Below are 22503 nucleotides of genomic sequence, written 5' to 3'. Positions count from 1 at the left end.
ACCAGCAGCTAAAACTAACCTGGTTAAACATCAGGATGATGGTTTGTTCTATATTTATTTAACTTTATGTGAATAGGGGACAGATATTAGTTTATTCTTGTTTCTGTCCTTTTCATTCATGATGTATTTTATTAGTTAAATGAACTATTATCATAATTATTGTTGAGTGAATGAAATAAAAAATAAAAAGGAGTCTGGTAAAGATAGCAAAGTTTGCTGCTGTGGGTAAAGATCTCTGATCACAGCAACAACATCCCTCAGTGTGAGACTGAAAACATTTCTGAGTTGATGATTTAGTGAACAATGGACCGGGTCTGAAGTTCTGGCAACTTGTGCCTCTGGTTTCATGTCCAGCAGATGTGATGGATCCAGTAACATCTTTCCTGCTGCTGAATCCAGATCAGCAGCTGATGATCACGTCTCTGAACAAACAACACCTGACATCTGGTGACATTACAAAACTGCTAAAGCTATTTTCACAGGAATTTATTGTATAAAAACCTAAAATCAAATTCAATGTGACTATTTATAATTCACTGATCAATACTGATCAGTCTGTTCACTAATTGCTGTTTACTTTCACTTATTGTATTTCTTTCTGTAATAATATTATTATAAAAGCAAATCTGCTTTTATCAAACATAATGCTTTTCAAATTGTGTTTATTTTTAGATTAAAGCAGTGGTTCCCAAATCCAGTTCTTGTCCTGTTGTCGTCTAACTTGGACTAGGACGTCACCAGCTTCAATTGACCAAAACTACTAACTATTATCAAGGCCCTGTCAGGATCTGTGTTTTCTGTGTTCATTTAGAGTGTTTTGTGTCCTTGAGTCTCTTCGTTGTCCTGTCCTCCCCTTGATTGTTCCCAGGTGTGTCTCGTTCTGTCATTACCCTCCCATGTATTTAACTCCACCTGTGTTCCTTGTTCCTCGTCGGGTCCTCGTCAATGTCCAGTCTAGTCGTCGTCAGTGTTTCCTTGTGCCTGCTGCTCGTTGTTTGGACTGTGTTCCCGTCATTAAAATCATCATTTTCATTTCTACCTGGGTCTCAAGCGTCTGCCTCACCTCAACACCGCACCGTTTCATGACAGGCCCTCTCTAGTTTTAATTCAATATTATGACAGTAAAAATTGTGAATTTGAACAGCGTCTGTTAACTTCTCTGGCTTTGTGGCTTTTCTTCTTTTTATTCTTTTTATGGTGCTTTAAAAAAAACTGAAAGTGTGCAATACCGCCACCCTCTGGTCTGGAGTGTGAACTGGAGCTAATTCAATAACAGATTTTACATCATACATCTGAAAATGGATTTGGTAAAGACGGATTCTGTGTTTTAGTTTATAAACTGAAACAACAGGTCATATTTAGAGAAAATCCCACTGAGTTAAAGTAAGTCAGTAAATGTTTCTCTAATTTAGATTTTTGAATCAAGGTACTTTCAGAAGTTTTTTCAACACTGATCCTCATGCTCATAAATTTGACCAAATTTGTAACTTTAAGGTTTAGGGATTAAATTCTACCTCTGCTTCTTGTCTTGTCCTTTTTGTGTTTGATGATGTCAATAGTTGGCATCTTCTGTCCTCACTGCTGAATAGACGGCGTCTGGATGGCTCTCTGAAAAATACCATATGAACAATCTACTGCAATACCATTCAAACAGCATAGAAGTAAATACAAACACCAATCTTACACAAAGGTCATCCAACCAGGGGGAGAGTCACCAGTTTACTGCACAGCAACACAAATACAGGTACGCATACCAACGGGCAATTTAGATTATTTTAACTGTTCATGCTTTTCAACCTATGGAAGGAAACTGGACCAGAGTAAATCAATGGATGTACAGGAAGTAATCAATGGATGTACAGGAAGTACATCAATGGATGTACAGGAAGTAATCAATGGATGTACAGGAAGTAAATCAATGGATGTACAGGAAGTAAATCAATGGATGTACAGGAAGTACATCAATGGATGTACAGGAAGTAAATCAATGGATGTACAGGAAGTAATCAATGGATGTACAGGAAGTACATCAGAGACTCCAGGCTGGGGTTTGAACTGGTGACTGAAAGGCAACAGTGCTACCAGCTGCTCCATCATGCAATCAAGTCTGAAATCAAACCCCAAAAAACTCAGATTCAATACTGACGTCAATTGTTAATTATTGTTTACACTGTAATTATTGTTGTTGTAAATAAATTGAAGGATATTTTTCAACCACAAAATCTGAAAATTAAGTTGTTTGCTTCAATCTTGGTTTTAATTTTGTAAAGCATTAAAATGTTGAAAACTAATAACTTTATTGCATTCATTCTGAAATGTAAACTGTATATGTATATAAACATAAGGAGAATAAGATGCTGGTATTGTGTAAGACCCAAAGTAAGACCCAGTTTAACATGAACGTCCACATTAAGCTCAATAGAAAAACAGGAAACTGGACGACCACGTAGCTGCAAGAAGCTCTTCACCACAGACTGCAACACATTTCTGTGGTCAGACGCTTCCTTTGGTCTCTGATACACCAACAGATAATATTAACTTCTGTTCTTGTTGATCAAGAAGATTTTGATCACAGACATATGAAGGATTTTTTTGGTGCATCATCTCAGTTACCAAGAACCTATGAATGTTGTGATTTTACGCAGCTTTCTACCTCACCATTATGTTGCAGTTTATGTTGTTATCACATAGCAATCGCAATACAAAATGTAAAACGGTTCAATTAATGTGAGGATTTTTGGAAATAAATATAAACACAACAGGTTTGTTTTTTTGTTTTTACCATTTTTTGGTGTATTGCTCCTTTGTTGATGAGGCAATATGCGAATGTCACCGTATCTGATATCTTCCTCTCCAACTTTCTCTTCGTAAGCAGAAACCAACAAAAATTCACAGTCATACTCTTGCTTTGAAGTGTGACTAAATTTGTACATTTAAAACAAAATTAAAATATCTTTAAAGTAAAAGCTCAATGTGTGAAACAGAACCTGAACATCAGGTGTTTTTTGTCCTACCAGGTTTCCTGTTTGAGTGTCTCCTCACCAGTCCTCCCAGCAATACCAGTAAAACCACAACAACGGCAACCACAACAGGCAGGAGGGCAAATAAAAACGTAGGTGCAGTAGGTGAGGATTTTTCTGAAATAAATTTAAAAAAATAATGTTGCATTGTGGTTATTGAGATTTTATAAACTAAGCAAGTGAAACTGCTGACCTTTGACAGAGATCCTGCTGGATGGAGACTCTCCATGACGGCTGATGTTACATTTATAGAGGCCTTCATCAGAGCTGGAAACATGGAGGAGGGTCATGTGACCTGATGGTCCATCACCAATGAAGGAGCCATCTTTATAGAAAGCAGCTGGGAGGTTGTGGGTTGGATTCTTTGCTCTGCAGCTCAGAGTGACGTCATCTCCCTCCATCACAGGGAGGACAGGACTCTGCAGGATCACTGATCCACCTCAACACAGAGACAAACTACAGCATTTCATCCATTTCCACACAGCTTCAGCAACACTAACTCCACAGTCTGATCTTACCAGAGACAGAGAGCTGGATGCTGCTGCTGCTGCTGGAGGATCCAGACATGGACTCACACCAGTACAGACCAGTGTCCCATGGGAGGAGACCAGTTAAAGTACATGAAGAGTTCGCTGGTTGACCCCAGTCCTCACACTCATCTCTGGTGTCTGTGCTTGTGTTTCTCCTCACAGTCCATCCATCAGATCTGTTTTCATCCTCACAGATCAGAGTCACAGATTCTCCTTCAAAGAACTGAGATCTGCTGGGACTCACAATCAGATGAACTGAAATAATAAAACATTCATCCTTTCATTAGTTCCACAGGATCAAATCTAGATCTAGAGTTAACAGAATCAGGTTGTAACCTTGGTTTGTTGAGCGGCTCAGCAGAGAGATCAGAGCTGCAGAGAAATGAGTCTCAGGTTAGTTGGAGCTTTAATCAGCTTCTGCTGTGGGAAGCAGCAGTGATCGTCTCTCAACATTTCCACACCAACATCCAGCAGATGGACTCACCCAGCAGCCTGAGGACAGATGTTCCCTCCATTCTGCAGCTGGATCCAATGAGACCAGCAGCAGTTTGACACTCACTGAAAACATCCTCTTCCTCTTCCTGGATCTCTACGTCGTCTTTTAGTCGACCACAAAGTTTTTTTGCTAAAGTTTGTTGCTCAACTTAAAAACTTTTAACTTCAGTTTCCTGATTGTCAAACCAACTCAAACTTCTGCAGCTTTTAGTTCGACTGGTTTAAAATGTTTCTCTCCTAAAATCTTCCCTAAACAGTTTCTGCGTTTCTTTCAAGCCTTTAAAAGTTAAAAAGTCAAACTAAAAGTTTAACTTGTAGCAACAAAAATCTAACAGCTGTTATTAGCATGTTTTAGCAGGACTCTTTAAGGTTCAGAGATCTCTTCAGAGATCCAATGATCTCAGTGAATCGGAGCAGAACCAGTCCTCTTCCTGTAACACAGAGAAACTGGCTCCTTCACTGTAAAAACAAACATGTTAACATTTCTAAATAATGGACTTAATGCAACTATTAAAAAAGTGAAATTAACCCTCTGATGCATGAATTATGATCCTTTGTGTCAGAATTTTTTTCCCATTTTTTAAAATTCTTTTCTTAAGGCATAAAAAAGGTAGGAAAATTTTTTTGTAAAAATAATTTTTTTTATTTTTTTTATTTTTATGTGATCAATTGTAATTTTGTCCAAATACAAAGTTGTTATTTGAAAAAATACATCAGTAGTATTGTTCCTTAGGGGTTATCTGATGTCACAATATTTTTTTTACTTGCAAGAGTCGTCTACAGTAGAAGGAGGGACCGGGTCGGTTCTCATGCTTTTTTGTCTGTCGGCCATATTGTATTTAACAAAAATAATTTCTTGCATTTGCAGCTGATGGCCAGTAGTTCATGGTATATTTTATGATGCATTAGTGTCCACTTCAGTGGTCTGTGTGCATTTATAACATAAAAATCCACAGGAAGCAGAAGAAAATGGCTTTTAGATAGCTGTCCACTGTAGTGACCGCTATGCATGAAAGGGTTAAGTCCAGAAAAAAAGAAATCAGAACTAACAGAGACAGAAAAAATTCTATGTACACTAAAAACAAACAAAGTTATTTTATTTTAAGCTCAAAAGCTTAAACCTTTGTGTTGCGGTAACAATGTTTCTTATTATTATTCCTCAAAACTGTTTATGGAATAATTCAGAATTATTGGTGACATTAAGTTTTGTCTTGTACTGTTTCTTTAAATGTAATTAATAATTACATAAATCAGTTATGTAATTAATTCTTTTTAAAAATAAAAAAAAAGCGTGAAAATCCCACGCTTTTTATGTACAGTGAGGTGAGGGACGCGGCCAGCAGGAGGCGGTAGAGACATCCGCTCCAATTAAATTCCGAAGAAGAAGAAGGCGAGTCTTCCGTTTCCAGGGACAACAGGAAGTAGGCGTGTTGGGAGCAACGTGGGGAGGATTTGGATCCAAACGGGAGAAGACGGGATGTTTTACTGCAGCAGCGGCGGTTCCGACCCACTCAGCATGTCTAAGAGCGACTTCCTGAGAGGAATCATCACCGAGAAGCTGAGCGCCGCCGCCCGGGAGATCATAGCGGCGGTGGAGCGGACCGTGGCCGGGTACGAGGAGGAGGCGTCGGGCTTCAGACGGGAGATCGACCGCCAGAGGAGGCAGCTGGAGCTGCTGCAGCCGCAGGTCAGGCTGACCAGAGGAGGTCAGTGGCGGACAGGAGATAAATATTAAATACTGACACGGTTCAGACTTGGAGGTGCTGAGTTGGAAAAATTGACTTTTTATTAAATATTCAGACTTTCTTTTTCAATGTCTCTTTTTCTGTTCACGTAAAATTAACTTCCTCCGCTATCACGCTCATTTAAAATGTCGCGTCATAGCTTACCGGAAGTTTTTTTTTCAGAATTTTGACTTTTTTATTTTTTTTAGAATTTTGGCTTTTTTTTTTAGAATTTTGACTTTTTTTATTTATTTATTTTTTAGAATTTTGACTTTTTTTTTAGAATTTTGACTTTATTTTTTTTTTAGAATTTTGACTTTATTTTTTTTTTAGAATTTTGACTTTATTTATTTTGACTTTAGAATTTTGACTTTTTTTTTTTTTTTTAGAATTTTGACTTTATTTATTTTGACTTTAGAATTTTGACTTTATTTTTTTTTTAGAATTTTGACTTTATTTATTTTGACTTTAGAATTTTGACTTTTTTTTTTTTTTTAGAATTTTGACTTTATTTATTTTGACTTTAGAATTTTGACTTTATTTTTTTTTTTTAGAATTTTGACTTTATTTATTTTGACTTTAGAATTTTGACTTTATTTTTTTTTTTAGAATTTTGACTTTTTTTTTTCTTTTTCAGAATTTTGACTTTATTTTTTAGAATTTTGACTTTATTATTTTTTTTCAGAATTTTGACTTTATTTATTTTGACTTCAGAATTTTAAAGTTTTTCCTCACAATTGTAACTGTAGCTTTGACCACTGCTAACTGCAGTATCAGTGGTAGATGAATTTACTCAGAGGTTCCCAAAGATTTTCTTCTGGGCCCCCTATAGATTACAATAAAATCCCCCCAAAAAAGAAAAAAAAAATTAACTGGGCACACACATCGTTCAACCAGACATAAACTTATACACACATTTTTTTTTTTCAAAATATTTTCAAACTGAAGTTTATTTCACACTTCAGGTTGCAACTGAACAAACTACAAACCATCTTTACAGTGAAACACTTTTGTGTAACTGTTTGTTTTTTGGTTGTTTTTTTTCATTAATCCGTACTTCCTGGTTCCCGCGCCCCCCTGTGATGGCACTGCGCCCTCATAGGGGGCGTGCCCCACACTTTGGGAACCACCGCATCAACCAGTGTTTATATTTATAGTTTTCATACACTCATTTGACTGTGTTCACAACAAAACAGGTTTGATGCTAATCAGCATCATCAGTCCAAAAGGGGATAAAAAGATAATATTTTCACTCCAACAGAGTTTCTGCTTATTCAAAAGTTAATAAGTAGAAACTAGAGATACATGAATTAATTTATCGTCCAGAGCAGGGGTGGGCAACTCCAGGCCTGGAGGGCCTAAACGTCTCCTGCAACTTTTAGATGTATCTTTACTTCAACACACCTGAGTCAAATAATGAGATCATCAGCAGAACCTGGAGAACCTTAGGAGGAGATTCAGCTGTTGGATTCAAGCGTGTTGGACCAGAGAGACGTCTAAGAGCTGCAGGACACCGGACCTCCAGGACCAGGATTGCCCACCCCTGGTCTAGAGTTTGGAATCAGGCCAATACTGAAAAATCGTTTTGTGTTTTAATTTCCTAACTTTTGTTGGATTCAAAACTACAGCATCTACAGAAGAACATGTTGTCATTTAATCTGACGAGTTAAATCCTTAAAAATGACAAAAACTGGTCAAATGCAGCTGTTCAGGCTCTGTTGTTGTCCAGATGTGGAGGCAGCTGAGATTCATAAACTGACTGGGAGCCACTTTGATGATGATGATGAAGAGGAGGAGGAGGAGGATCCAGTAGCAATCTCCAAGGTGATCCAAGAAGATCTGAAGGACCCAGATTATGAAATTCCACCAAGGTAACAGATCAGAGCAACACAGTTCTTAAATAACAGGAAAAACAAACAAATAAGTGAATAGTTTAAATAAATGGAAATATTCAGAATTCAACAAATTAGTGTGATTTAACATTTACAGTGTTGAATCCAACATTAATATTATGACTTTATTATGATAGTGTTACAGTTTTATTCTGGTAATATTATGACTTTAATCTTCTAGTAGAAAACAAATCATAGCCTGTGTTGTTGCGCAACACCCCCCCCTCCTTTCTCTACTCTCTCTCTCGTACTTCCTCTTCTGAGAGGGGAGATGTGCTACCAGCTCTCCTTCTAACGGGTTAATTGAGTTTCCTAAATCTGCTGGGATTTACCCTGTCCAGAACTGAAGTAAACTCTGTTTAAGCTGGTTTCGAGAAACGATTCGCCTGGTTTTTGACGGCCAACATCCAGGTGTCCCAACCTTCTTCCCCCTGTGAATCAGCCAGACTGAGCAGCCTACAGCCAACTAGTTTCACAGAGCACACCTGTTAACGGTCGCTCCTTCTCTATATTACAACTTGCTCTTGTTATTGAACCAGGTAGGTTTTAGTGACTCAGCGAGTCCCAAGGATGATGTTTTAAATTTGGGCTACCAGCAACCTAAAAACATTTTCCACTTCTTCCTCTCCAGAATCAAACATCACAGCTATTTTACAACCATCAAAGAACTTTAAGGTGACTCATTAACTGAATGTCCACAACATCTTTTAGATTTTCTTTATGCTAAATATTTTATTAGTAAGGCATTTTTGCAAGGGTCAGTACAGCTTAATTCAGTAGCAGAAATAATCAAATAAGTGAAATCAATCATCTAGTCTATCTTTCCCTACTGCTGATACTGAGAACTAAAAAAGGGAACCTTTGAGAGAGACGGACGGAGTTTGGCGTTTCGAACCCCAGACCTGGCCTGATGATGATGAAGGTGCTGCAGCAGGAGGAAGAAGTTGATCGGCGAAGGCAGGGATCTCTGTAGGTCTGATGAGCTTCTTCTCCGCATGGATGGTGAGGTCACACAGGACTTGGTGCTGGCAGGAAAAAAGGCACCAGTTCTTCTTCTTCTTCTTTGTCTTTGCCTTTCTCTTCATCTTTGTCTTTGGGGTCTGAACCCAGCCGATGAGAGAAGTGCGATTCAAAGCCACAGGTTGTGGGCCTGACCGGTTGGTCCCCATGAGAAGGACAGTCTTCAGCTCCGTGGCCCCGGCTCTTCTTCAGCTGCAGAGTTCTTTGTCCATCTCGATCTTGGCTCGAAGCTTCCCGGAGGATCCAACAAAAGGTTCCTCTTTTGCTCCCACCTTTTATAGGGTTTATCCACCTTTTGGTGCGTTTGCATTGGCTAGCACTGTTGCTGTGCTTGTTTCATTGGCTGACTGCTCAGACAGATGATCTCATATCCATCAGTGTCTTACAGACATTATGTCCTGATGTCTGTGCTAATGTCTTCAGGGTTGCTCAATGTCCCTTGCCTGCATGACATTTTCTCTGAAACGTTTACGTTGTTCAATCTGTTTCTAAATAAGGCGTTGATCATCTCTGCTCTCCTGTTAGTTCCCCTTTTTCCCTTAACCTTTCACCTTTCACCTACCATCTACCTCCAACATATCAGTGATGTTTAATTGCAGTTACACCTTTTTACACCATTTCAAGTTCAATGTCAAAATCACATTTATATCACATTTAGTTTCTTCAGCTTCTCTGATTTATCATTCATTTATAATTTTATAACCATAACTTATTAATTACTCGCATTATAATCCTAATGTGAGTTATTACAGATGTTTTCTAAAATGAAACCAAGAATAATTCATGATTCTAATTATTTGATACCAAAGTTACAGTTACTTGTTTTTCTTGTAAGTGTTCCCACAAATGTACGTGTAAATATTATTACAAGTAAACCAATATAAGTATTTTACTTTGAATCTTATCAAATTACTCAAAATGTTTAGATTTCATTCTTTAAACTTTCATGCTTTGAAATAAGGAATAGTCTCAGCTATTTTTATAAATCTGCAGGCTGGAAACTTCCTCTTTTTCCAGGAAACCTGCTTTTCCTGTTTAATGACTCTCTCTGACTGACTATGATTTCTTATGATTAGATAGAAAAAAGTAGAATTAAAGCAAAGTTTGCATGAGACAAAAACAACACACACAACCAGATTTATTTTATTGACACCTAAGTCTACTGTTGGGCCTAGATGTCACTTGAGTGATTCATTTTAAAGATAACTTTATTTATTATTACTGTTAAACTAAAATCTCCAGCATGGGGAAGTGGGATGAGCTCGGATTTTCTTGACACCTGGCTGGAAATCTTTATTATACTGTAGAGTTGGCCTGAATTCAAAGTCCAAATAAATAGAAGCTGAAAAACAAACTGTTTTGTTTGACAAAAAAAAAAATTCTCGTGCAGCCAATCAGGTCGTTTTATCGCTCGACCTTCAGCCAATCAGGTTGTTTTATCGCTCGACCTTCAGCCAATCAGGTTGTTTTATCTACCGGCCTTCAGCCAATCAGGTCGTTTTATCGCTCGACCTTCAGCCAATCAGGTTGTTTTATCGCTCGACCTTCAGCCAATCAGGTCGTTTTATCGCCCGGCCTGCAGCCAGTCAGAACTGACCTGCTGTCTTTTTGCAGGTCCGGTTTCTCCAGAGTCCAGACCGCCAGAAGGAGGAAAAGAACCAGCCAAACTCGGGTCAGCGACTCTCAGAACCACCTGAACGTAAACATAGCTCGGTTCTTCTCAAACTGGATTTTAGACCAAATTTAAAATGTTTTCAGGGATTGTAAACAATCATAATCCAAAAACTAAAGAGTTTGGTTGTTCTGATTTGACTCGATTAATCTTGTTTAAAATTCATAAAAACAGTTCAGTTTAAAAGTTTAGAATCTGGAAATGAATCATTTTGAATCTGTTAGAAATGAATGATTCACTGTTTTCACTGGAATCAGCCGATACAAACAGCTGAACTGACTAAAAATGTTTTTGCTTAAACACAGATACAAATGTAATGAATTACACATTAATGTGATAAGTCTGCACCATGTCTGTGTTTTAAGAAAAAGAAACATTTTAAGTAAATTCGGGTCGGTACCGCCCGATACTGTTCTGTGAAAAGCCCGTTCCTCCAGTTTGTCATTTTCGACCTCGTCTGTTTCAGAAAACGCAGGTAAAGATTGAAGTTGGTCAACATCTCCCCTCCGAGTCTGCAGCTACCGACCCGGTGGTTCTGAAGAGCCATGAAACCGGGTTCCATACGAGGTGAATACATTCATTAGAAAGCAGCTAAAGTCCAAAGTAGAGCTCTGTCAGAACCACAGAAAGCCCAGACCGTTTCAGGTCCGTTAGCTGCTGAAAAACAAAGATGTTCTCCATTTGCAGCTTTGTCGGCACCGTCAACGGGTCCATCGGATCAGCAGACCAACACCAGGAGCAGGAAGCCGATCAGAGCAACACGGTCGCCATGGAAACCCAGATCTGCTGGGTGGGTCCTAGAGACGACGCAAAGTTCTGGGTCCGGGTTCTTGTTTGTTAATTTGAATTTGATCTGTTTCAGAACCAAGTGGTGAAGGTGGAGGTGAAGCAGGAAGAAGGTTCTGTGGCTCAGCTCACGTTGGATCCTGATCCGACCGACGACGACAAATCTGGACTACAAACCAGGTAACCTGGGCGGAGTCACACACGGCCTGTTTAACCAAACTACAGGGGGAGAACTGCTAACTAGAAACTTAGTCATGCTAACCCTAAAGCGCTCATCATAAACGTTAGCTTCACTCATGCTAAAGCGCTAAACCAGCATGGTATTTAGCAGAAGCTAATGCTAAAGCTAAAAACAATGTTAAATTGCAGAGTTACACAATTCTATGTTTAACTTCCTGCCAACGAATTGATCAATTGTGTCTTGTCATGTAGCACTTAGCATGCTAATAGCATCCGTTTGGCTAACCACCATCGACCAATCAGGCCTTGTCTTATATATTTTCTTTTGGTAAGCTTAATTCAACTTAAAGTTTGCAAAACAGCAAAGTAAATTTAATCTTTACAATTAATTCAGAAAAATTTATGTATGGGAAGCCAAGTGTGCTAAAAGTTTTCAAAGTTTTTGGCTAGAAAGTCTGGTTTGTTTGGGGAGATGTGAACACCAAGTGGACTTGAGACCGCTAAAAAAGCAGGAAGTGGACTACATCGCAGTGCATTCTGGGTAAACACAACCAAACAGAGAAGACTTGTGGTCTTTTACCAAAGAGAAATCTTCCAACTGCTAAAATCTGACTCCATTTTTGTTTACATTTTGTGAAGGAAGTTGTGTTCAGCTTCTTCAGAGAGTTTTGTGTCATTTCCTTCAGTGGTTCTTGGTGCAGCGCCCCCACAGGTGAGGAGGGGAACAGGTTGCTCAAAGGGTTTGGTTGGTTTAACTCAGAGCAGAGAAAGAACCACAGCAGCTGGAGGTGGAACAAATGTTGCTACTTTGGTTCCCAATCGAAATGAAACGTTCAGAACTGAGACTGTCAGGTGTGAAAACATCCGTAGAAATGGGAGGAAGGGTTTTGGGGAATTCTGACCCCAAATGACAGAAGAGTTCAATCATAACCACAGATAAATATCTAAAGAAGAGTGGCAAAAGTAAATGAGGTGGATTATCAGAGCTTCCCAACAACTGCAGCATCTACAAGTTAATTTAAATGTTTCCCTTGTTTGCAGCTCTCCTGAAGGTGAGTCTGATCCTGGAGGCGACGCTCTGTCCGTCAGCTCTACGTCCGAACTGGACGACCTGGAATCGGACGATGACTCCAGCGACTCCAGCAGTGACACGGACGAGTCTTTAGACGAATCTGTCGACAACAATCAAGACGTTGAGCCAAAGACACGGAGGAAAACCGACAAGCTGACGTGCAGAGTGTGTGGGAGTTGGTACAGGCAGCTGGGGAGTCTGATCAGCCACATCTGGAATCACGTCAACGAGCCTCATGGCGTCTGCGGCGTCTGTGGAGAGAAGTTTGAGTCCGTGGATGCGTTAAAGCAACACCTGCCAAGTCACAAAAAGGGCTACAGCTGCTGGATTTGTGGGAAGTACCTGCTCTCCAGCGTCACCCTCAACCGCCACATCGCCAAGCACATCACCGACGCTCCGATTAATCAGGTGGCGGAGACTCGGATTAAATGCAACCTTTGCAGCAAGACCTTCGCCACCATGTCAGCCTTGAACGGGCATAGCCGGGTCCACTTGGAAAAACGACCCACCATGTGCCATCTTTGTCCAAAATCGTTTGACCGGAAGTCGGATTTTGTAGCCCACAGCAAGCACCACGGCAGCGTCTATGGCAACGCCTCAACGGGAAGCCTGGGCTACTCCTGCAAACTCTGTGGAAAGACCTTCGCACTGGAAACCTCCCTGAAGACGCACGAGAAAACCCATGCAACGAGTGACTGCCCATTCACCTGCCAAATCTGCCACAAGACTTTCCAAACGTACCAGAACCTGATGAACCACAGGAAGACTCACGGCACGGTCGGCTCGTTTGTTTGCAGCCTGTGCAACATGAGCTTCCTGTCCGAAGACACGCTGAAGGTCCACATGGTCGTCCACTCCAACGAGAAGCCGTACAAATGCTTACAGTGCGGGCGCTGCTTCAAACGGCTGGCCTACCTGGTCAACCACATCAAGACGCATTCAGCCGTCCAGCAGTGTGTCTGTACCATCTGTGGCCAGGTGAGTAACGGACAGGAAGCCCTGGAGGACCACATGAGGATCCACACCGGGGAGATCCCCGTAGAACAGAACCTTCACCTAGATCCATGGTACGAAAACACGGCGGAGGAACCACAGGGAAGTTCACTGATGTCTGGAGGACAAGAGAGCCACAGTATCATTTAAACCTGCTTTAAAACCATCATCCTGCACACTGTGCTGGAAAACCGTCACACTGGAAACCTCACTGGTTTCCATGAGAAGATCTGTGATATGAAGAGATGCCAGAGAAACCACAGGGATGTTCACGGAGGCCTGGAGGACATGAGAGCCACTGGAGGGTGAACCTTTACACTCCTGACAGCCTAAACACTGCAGTCTGTGGTCTGGCATTGGTCGGTGCAGTAGAACCGACCCTGGACCCATTTCTGCTGTAGGGTAGAGAATGATTAGGGTGGAGCTACTGGCGTCCATTGATTGAAGGACGGTGACGTTTTGTCCCCCAACCAATGGAGGATATTACTACTTACTGCTGTTTAGTAGCAAGATGCCACGCCCAAGAAGAGAACAGTCAGTGGTAGATGAACACGCCAAACCTCACCGACCCGCTCGCTGTAAACGAGGTGTTGCACCACAACTCTGTCCAGAACGAGAAGAACGAGTTTCTCTTTAATCAGTTCAAGTTCTACCTACAATGTTTGCTGATTGTCTTGATACACATTAGGAAGAGGCGTTTATCGATAAAACCTCTGAAACTGCATTGTTTAAATTGTTTTCTATATTTTCACTGTTTTCTTGGGAGCATTGATACGTTTAAATAAATTTGAAAAAAGATTAATTGTTGTTTCTCTGTCAGTGGTGTCCCAATGAAGCCTGATCAGAAATGGTTATTTATTGGCTGTTTTGTGTTTGTGAGGCTGTGATTGGACAACGACTCTCCCCTTCATCCATCCTCATTCCCCTGGGTCTGGTCCTCCTCATCCTCATTCCCCCAGGTCATTTCTGCATTGCTTTCTATTTCAATGAACTGGTTAAAACTATGGAGGGCTAGAGGTGACAAAATTATATAAAAATGCCTTGAAATGAATCTATTAATTAATGCATTAGAAAATTATTAAATGATTGAATTTACCACAAACGTCTAATAAAACAACACTGTCTGGGGTTGGCAGTATTTTATAAACGCGCTCACAATGGACCATAAAATAGATGCACAGTGAAATAAATATATTTTAACATAAATTTTCTTTAAAATTATCTTATTTCAAATGATTATTTAAAAAAGGTAAATTTTATTTTATTTGACATTCAATTATTGCATATTTAAAAATGTAAAATATATTTTTGTATTTAATTTAATGATATACTTAATGATAGTGGTAAATTATGTAATGATTTTAATTATTTTAATGATGCACTTAATTAGTTAGAAATTTGCATGTATTTCATGGTATATTTTTTTAATTTTGTCACCTCTGATCCTCCATACAAATGAATGGCTGAATGTTAAACAAAATGTTCTGCTTGGACTGAGCCAGCGCTGCAGCTAACAGGCCATTTAAAATGTGACCAGGATTCCTCTGAAGGTTTTAACTCCAGTTGTAAGAAGAGAAAAAATAAATTTTCTACAAGAACAAAACAAAAAAAAGAAAAATGTTTGTTTTATTCCCTGATGTTTTGCAGCTGAAATTAAAAAGTCGTCAAGAATGTCTAGTGATGAATTTGCACTACGTATAAATAAAACCAACTCGTCAAGATGAAAATGGAAATTTACCCCATGTGGTCACATGATTGCAGCAGGTCCGAGTTCTGCGCCCTGTGGTACTCCGTAACTAACTGCAGGGCAGCAGAAGGAACTGGGAAAGCTCTCCAGTCATTAACTGTTTTATTTTTTATTTGTCATTACAAGTTAATTATCACATGTTAAAAGTCTGGTTGGTATAAATTCATGAATTTAAGGTATCAGTCTGTCCCTGAGTTCAGGTTTCTGATGGATCCAGAACCGGGTCTCCTTCCATGTCGTGGCTCTGAGACGGGTCCAGAGCCGGGTTTTCGTCCATCTCTTGAGTCTGGGTCGGATCCAGGTCCAGGTTTCCCTCCGTCGGGTGGCTCTTCATGTGTGTTTTCAGACAGTGGCTCTGGGTGAAGGCCCTGTCGCAGACGCTGCACTTGTAGGGTTTGTCTCCGTTGTGGGTCCTCATGTGGACCTTCAGGTGTTCCCGTCGGGAGCATTCCTTCCCACACTCGGGGCACACGAACCTCTTGATGCCCAGGTGGATCTTGATGTGGCTGTCCAGGTTGGCCTTCTGCTTGAAGCGCCGGCCGCACTCGGAGCACTCGTACGGCGCCTCGTCGGAGTGGATCCTCATGTGCTTCTTCAGGTCGCACTTGAACCAGAAGCCCTTGGTGCAGATGGTGCAGACGAACGGCCGGACGCTGCTGTGGGTCTTCAGGTGAGCCATCAGCGTTCCCTTCCACAGGAACGTCCGGCAGCAGACGTGGCACAGGAACGTCCGGTCCCTCTCCGTGTGCGTCTTGGCGTGGACCTTCAGCGAACCCTCGAGCTTGAAGCGCTTCCCGCAGACGTCGCAGGCGTACTGCTTGTCGTCGGAGTGGGTCAGGCGGTGCTGGGTCATGGCGCGGCGAAGGCGGAACGACCTGTTGCAGACGTCGCAGACGTGCTTTTCCTTGACCGTGTGCAGCTTTTTGTGGGATACGAGGTGTGATTCCAAGCCGAATGTCTTGAGGCAGACGTCACACTTGTGTGGCTTGTCCTCCACATGCAGCCATTGGTGGTAGTTCAGGGAGGCCATGTTGGTGAAGGTTTTACTGCAGACGCCGCATTTGAACCGACTCTCTCCTGTGTGCTTGGCCTCGTGGAGGTTGAGGCTCAGGACGGAGACGAACGTCTTGCCGCAGTGCTGGCAGCTGTGGACCTTCTGGTGGTTTCGAAGATGCTCCTTTAGCTCGTCTGCAGACTCAAACTTCTCTCCGCAGGCGCCGCAGACGCCCTGCGGGTCGCCTGCGTGGTTCCAGACATGGCTGATCAAACTGCCCAGCTGCCTGTACCAGGCGCCGCACACCTTACACGACCTCTTGCTCTCCAAGGTCAGCTGCGTCGCCCTTTTCTCCTTCCGTTTCCTCGACCTTTTGGCGGTCTGGGGTTCAGGGTCAGGGCTCCAGGTGTCATCTTCAGCATCAAGGCCTGGGTCGGCTTCCTCACTACTGTCCACAGGGCTGCAGAGGAAACAACAAAAACAAAAATATTTGAAATGCAGGGCTGCCCACTGCTACACAGCTGGATGCATCTCTGCTCCAACACAGAGGAATGATTGCAATCACTCTTCAGGATGGCATGAAGTCTGGAAAAGGTGAGAGATTTGCAGCAGGTTGAGCTCAATTCATGGCGGCTGAAACCAGATTATACAGCTAAGTTTCATCTGCAGGCTGGTATTTCAGCACAGCTGCCTCCAGGCTGCCAGAGCTGCAGCTGGTGCTGCTGTTTTAAGGCTGCTGATGTCGGTTTTCAGAAAATGTGCCAGTTATGCTGCCTGTTGGTGAATAATTATTTTTGAAATGATGATGTTATTGGTATTAATCAGAGTAAGACCTGGAATATTTTCACTGGATTCGCTTGATGGGAAGTGGGAGTTCCGGTGGCGGCAGTGGGAGCGGACACCGTTTGGTGACGTGTCCGGCTTCTTCTGGTGCAGAATTATGACTCGCGTTTCACATTAATGATGTAAAAGTCAGAAAAAAGCAACAATCACCACTCAGACTGCAGACATTTCCATATGGGGAACATCTATATTCCCACATGTGGAACTATAGATGGAATCCGTCTTCAGGAAGCCGAAGTGTAAAAGAAACTCGGCCTCAAGAGGAAGTTAGCTTTTAGCTTTAACAGGAAGCTGAAAAGTTGTTCTGTTTTCCACTTTCCAAGAGTTCCTGCAGTGATGAAACTATCACAGCTAATGCAGCTTCAGAAAGTTTCTCATTGTTACAATTTCCCCACATTCAAACTGGTCAGATATGCAGCATTACTGGCCTGTAGCGTCTGGATGAACTGGACGTTTAATTTCCAACCAGTTACTGCGAGCAAGCAGCTCGGTTCTGTTTGGCATCACTGGGTCGGTTCTTAATACCGACAGAAATTTAATTTCTTTGTCTGACAGAAGCTTTCAAGGAATCGTTTAGATAAAAACTAGATAAAATAATCTGTGTTTTTTTTACAGTGTAGTTATGAGTAGACAAATCAAATCTGGTTCCACTGAAACAAACGGAGCATGTTGCCTCTGACTGAACTTTGACCTGGAAGCTGATATCAGTCGTTTACCAGGAATGAAGGTCGGTTTTATCTCTCTTCATCGCCGCAGCGTCGGCTGAAGATGGCTCCTCGCTTTCCTGAAAGAAAATGTTCACAAACTAAATGAAGCTTCACGTTTCCCTGAATCAAAATGAACTTTTTCTTATTTTAAAGTTAAACAATTTAGGTAAACAGTCAGTTTCCTCCCTCACTTATCGGCCCAGATTTACTTATCGGAGTAAAATGTATTTGTTTAAAAATGATGAAACTCGGCCGACGTATCGTAAACTTAACATTCAGTTTGTTTTTTAAGGGAAACTAAAACATGGAGCTGAATGAGTGAAAAGTATGATGGAGTATTAAGGCCAGACTAAGAAAACAGTTATGAGAATAAGATTGTAATATTGCCAGAATAATTATAATAATACAAAAACTCATATTGGCAGAATAAAGTCCCAAAGTTACGAGACTAAAGTCGTATTAATGAGAATAAAGTTATAAATAATGAGAATAAAGTTATAAATAATGAGAATAAAGTTATAAATAATGAGAATAAAGTCGTATTAAAGAGGGAAGCCATTGGGCGCTGTTTGGACCGGGTCGGTTCTGCTCGGACCTTAAGCCGGATGTAGAGCGTCGGGTTCCCGCCTGAGCGGTGGCCGCAGCAGATCTGCTCCGGCGTCAGGCTCCGCGCCGCCAGCGGCTGCAGCCGCCGGTTCTTGGTGGCGATGAAGACGTCGAAGGGCCGTCCGGCCGCCAGCAGGGGGCAGCGTGAGCGCAGCAGGTCCAGGAAGCCCGGCTCCGACAGCCCGCGGGGGCACTGCAGGTCCAGAACCGCGCTGCGCTGAAACACTGACAGCAGCACAGCTTAGTCAGCAGAGCTCCCAGCATGCACTGGGAGACGGCAGAGCTCCCAGCATGCACTGGGAGACGGCAGAGCTGGTTCTGGGCTCTCACCGGCCTTGGACAGGACTCTGGTCCGGGAATCCTCCAGGATCCGGACCCGTAGCGCCAGGTGGTCCGCTGAGACGCTGAGCTGAGGTCTGCCGGGCCGCCGGCCTCCAGGATGACCTCTGACCTGAGCCGACCTGCAAAGGGAGGACAGCAGTGAGCTCTGATTGGCTGGAGGGTTCAGAGGTCAAAGCTAGAGGCAGGTTAAACTTTTGGACACTTTAATATGAGACAGATAATCTGAGGAAATATTTTTTATCTTCTACAAACATCAGAAATAAAAATGTCCGTCAGAAACGACCAATCAGATCAAGGAGGCGGGGAAACGTTATGACATCATCGATCAATAAGAGTCTTTGCTTTTATTACAGACTCGGTATTTGACCAGTTGTTGCTGTTTTGTTGGACCGGCCCGGTTCTGGTTCTGTTACCTTGAAGGGATCTGGTAGTCCGGGTCCGTCAGGTCTTCTTGTTTCAGCCTGGAGGCGTTTACTGGCTCTTCATCACCACCATCGTCTTCATCGTTCAGCGGCTCACACTCCACACCCGAACCCAGCAGTTCGTCTGATTGGCTGCAGGTTCTGGTTCTGGTTCTGGTTCTGTGTGAACCAGTTTCCAGGTGAGTCCTCCCTGTGAGCTGCTGCTCCTCTTCCTCCACGACGACCTCCACTTCCTGGGTCGGCCCATCTGGGCGCAGCAGGAGGCGGAGACACGAGAACTCAGGAGAAAAATTTCAACACGTTTTTACTCAAGTCAAAGTAAAAAGTGTTTTTTTTTAAAGTCGACTGAAGTAACTGCAACTGATCCAAACGTCCTTTAAAAACTACATCATCAGATGGACCAAAATATTAAATGATCTGGACGTTTTCTCATAATAAAAATATAGAAGCTTATTTAAGTCAATAACTACTTTAAAAAAAAATCTCCCACTGGCAGATTATTTCAAGATATTTTTCCCATATCATCAGTTAACTTGGATATTTTGTTAATATTATGAAATAATTCATTTACAACAAGTTCTTATTTCTTGCTGAAAAGTAAAATTGAAGTTAGTTTTGTCATATTTAAAGATATTTGCAGTAAAAACTAAACAAAATACTTGGTAAGATTTGGTGTTTTTGCAGAGCAGCAGGTTGAATATCCAGAGATTTTCCTTAAAGAGCCATAAAGTTCAGTAAAAATGAGTAAATGTAACTAGTTACGGCTCAGTGATGATCAGAATCCCAGCTGCTCTGAACCAGTAAACCCACCAGCTGTGACTGGTTTGGCTCCAGTCCACTGACCTGGCTGCAGCTCCGGCTGCCTCCTCTGGCCGTCGTTCTCCCGCCTGCAGCCCGGCGCCGCCGGCGCCGCCTCGGCCCCCTCCACCGCCGCCAGCACGTCTCGGGTCGCCCGCCTCAGCAGCTCCGTGATCGTCCCTCTCAGACTGTAGAGTTTAGACGCGTTGAGTCGCTTCCTGGAATAAAAATGTTTTCTGCTGTCAGGAAAAACTTCCAGCTGGAGAAACAGGAAACCGACACTGGAAATGAGTTTATCTGAACACAGAAGAACTTCCTACGAGTTCATCTGTCGCAATAATCAATTCATCACTAAGAATGAATTCAGTAACTTACATTCTGACACATTTTTATATTTTTTGAAGGACAATTTTTTTTACAGACGTCAGAATCGATTTTATTTCAGGTTTTGAGCTTTATATTTAAAATATCTTCCAGTTCCTGTGTATTCAGTTTTCTTCTAGTTTATTGTAGGCAGTGAACTTGCATCATTATAACACTTTATCAATAGATACATGAAAAATGGTTGTTAAAAAACAATAATGTATTGTTTTTTATAATTTATTATAATATATAATAATATAATATGGCAGTAATTAACTAATCCTCCAGTAAATGTCAACATGCAGGACTTTCTAGTAGAAAATGAAAGAGCTCAGCTTCGTAGCAGAGATATTTATTTAAATGTCCTGGAAATATAAACAGCTAAACATGGAGGCTCTGGGCCAGGAGGCCTTTCTGTGCTAAAACTAAAAACAGAGAACATGAGGATTATGTTAGAATAAAGATTTAGCACAGAAACACTAAACCATAAGGAGACGGCTCTGGTTGATGCAGAGATAAAGTAGAGTTATTATAGTCTCAAACATGAAGCCCATTAAAACCAGTTACCTTGGTGGTTTCCCATAATGTCTGTCCTTCACGTCTTCCTGGTTCAGCGTGAAGGTCGTCGTTGGCTCCGCCCCTTCATCAGAAACGTTCCCAGGTCGACTGTGACTCTCAGCCGCCTCACCTGAACACAACAGAAGATCAGAGTTCTGATCTCTGACATGATCCAGTAACTCCAGCCTGGTTCTGGTTCTGGTTCCAGCTGAGTCCTACCGCTGGGCTGCTGCTCCTCTTCCTCACCTCCTTCCTCCTCCTGGCTCTGCAGATCTGGGATCGGCTCGTTGGCTTTTCAGGCAGAAACAAACAAAATCTGGTCAACATCTGACAATCTTCACAAAATGAGGCTAAAAACAGACAAAACAATTTATGGAAGCAAAACTTGAAAATTAAACAGAAACAGATGGACAGACTACAGAACCTGTTATTCTTAATGAGAGCAAATCTTTTCCCATCCATCTAAATTATACTAGTTTATTTTGATGGCACTCCTTAAATACATCTGAAGAAAGTTCACGGGTTGGAAAACTGTTAAACTTTCATTTTCATAAACAAGTGAATTTAAGTTTTTTTTCCCCAAAACTTTTCCAGGTTGAACGCTAACTGAAAACAGAAATTAAGTCAGAATTTCAACTAACTCTGTATATGACATGTTAATCTCAAGACTCTAAATAGAAGCTATTAAGAACGTTAAACTGGGGCTAAAAGGAATAAGTAGTCCATTTTATCAATTAATCAAATTTGCCGTTTATATAATTGAAATGGAAATTATTGAGTTTGTTTTAATTGATTTATTGCTTATTGTTCAGTAAAAACAGCGCCCGAAATGGCTGCGGCTGCATGGGCTCTCGACAACTAGCGAGTATTTGAGCAAAATACGGCGCCTAAAACGCTACAAACTTTGCATCCACTCAGTAAGTTAGCATATGATCGCCAGCGTCTGCTGGAATTACGATCAGTAGGTGATTTTGGACTCATAAATACGAACTACTCTGGAGTGTTTCCCACTTGCCATCAGACTGCTGAACTCTTAACAGGACTGCACTCAAAAACTGGTCTCCACTTCATACCTTGCACATGTACAGAGCTAAATAACTTCCATTTTACTGTCAGTCCTGCACTTTATATTCATATTTATATTCATATTTTATACTGTATTTTATTTATTCTGGAGTAACCTCACAACATTGGAACCTCAAAACATTGTCCTGAGCCGTATGCAACGAAATCTGGTTCTGTATTCACCCTGTGCATGCAAAAGGACAATAAAGTCAGTCTAAGTCTAATAATCACACCTACTACAAAGACATAAAACAGAAACAAAACACTTTCACCTTTCACCCCCCTTAGGGCTCAGGGCCCCATGTTTCCAAATCTTAAGGACACACCTGATAAATCTAAAAATCCTCCTATTTATCTTTAGCCTGGACCTCCCGCCTCCTGGCCGCCACTCACCCCCTCTGGTCAGCCTGACCTGCGGCTGCAGCAGCTCCAGCTGCCTCCTCTGGCGGTCGATCTCCCGCCTGAAGCCCGTCGCCTCCTGCTCGTAGCCGGCCACGGTCCGCTCCACCGCCGCCAGCACCTCTCTGGTCGCCGAGCCCAGCCGCTCCGTGATTATCCCTCTCAGGTCACTTATATTCATGATTACTCGCCCTCAGACGGAGCTCCGCGGAAACATCCTCTGCTATGTGGGCTGAATCGTTCACTTCCGGGTTAACCGATTCCCTCTCTTCGCT

General features: G+C 41.9%; 3 protein-coding genes across 4 annotated transcripts in view; 1 reads left to right on the top strand and 2 right to left on the bottom strand.

Annotated features, from left to right (window-relative positions):
- LOC116732602 (Fc receptor-like protein 5) overlaps window positions 1-4405 on the bottom strand; it is a 291331-nt gene extending 286926 nt beyond the window's left edge. The window contains exons 1-2 of the mRNA XM_032582899.1: window positions 4035-4405; window positions 3887-3922 (exon numbers count right to left, since the gene is read on the bottom strand). Of these exons, the coding sequence (XP_032438790.1) occupies window positions 3887-3922; window positions 4035-4065 (67 nt within the window). The 5' untranslated portion in view covers window positions 4066-4405. The remainder of the gene's footprint in view (window positions 1-3886; window positions 3923-4034) is intronic.
- A 1037-nt stretch (window positions 4406-5442) lies between these two features.
- Window positions 5443-14186, top strand: LOC116732584 (zinc finger protein 70-like). Of its 2 annotated transcripts, none has more exons than XM_032582867.1 (7): window positions 5443-5751; window positions 7499-7640; window positions 10296-10353; window positions 10820-10920; window positions 11041-11143; window positions 11216-11319; window positions 12361-14186. In XM_032582867.1, the coding sequence occupies exons 1-7, from the start codon at window positions 5523-5525 to the stop codon at window positions 13532-13534; spliced, it is 1911 nt and encodes a 636-aa protein (XP_032438758.1). In that variant the 5' UTR covers window positions 5443-5522; the 3' UTR covers window positions 13535-14186. The 2 variants fall into 2 exon arrangements, with proteins under 2 accessions (XP_032438758.1, XP_032438757.1); XM_032582866.1 differs by having other exon boundaries at window positions 10296-10380.
- A 1030-nt stretch (window positions 14187-15216) lies between these two features.
- On the bottom strand, window positions 15217-22497 carry LOC116732569 (zinc finger protein 329-like). The gene is made up of 9 exons (XM_032582843.1): window positions 22223-22497; window positions 20984-21055; window positions 20774-20894; window positions 19889-20061; window positions 19037-19292; window positions 18612-18742; window positions 18271-18506; window positions 17685-17752; window positions 15217-16585 (listed from the first exon to the last, which is right to left on the bottom strand). The coding sequence occupies exons 1-9, from the start codon at window positions 22407-22409 to the stop codon at window positions 15328-15330; spliced, it is 2502 nt and encodes an 833-aa protein (XP_032438734.1). The 5' UTR covers window positions 22410-22497; the 3' UTR covers window positions 15217-15327.
- Between the last annotated feature and the right edge of the window lie 6 nt (window positions 22498-22503).

The sequence above is a fragment of the Xiphophorus hellerii genome, chromosome 14, assembly GCF_003331165.1.
Source record: "Xiphophorus hellerii strain 12219 chromosome 14, Xiphophorus_hellerii-4.1, whole genome shotgun sequence".
Lineage (NCBI taxonomy): Eukaryota > Metazoa > Chordata > Actinopteri > Cyprinodontiformes > Poeciliidae > Xiphophorus > Xiphophorus hellerii.
The sequence above is the reverse complement of the archived record's forward strand: the minus strand, read 5'-3'. Positions and strand labels throughout refer to the sequence as shown.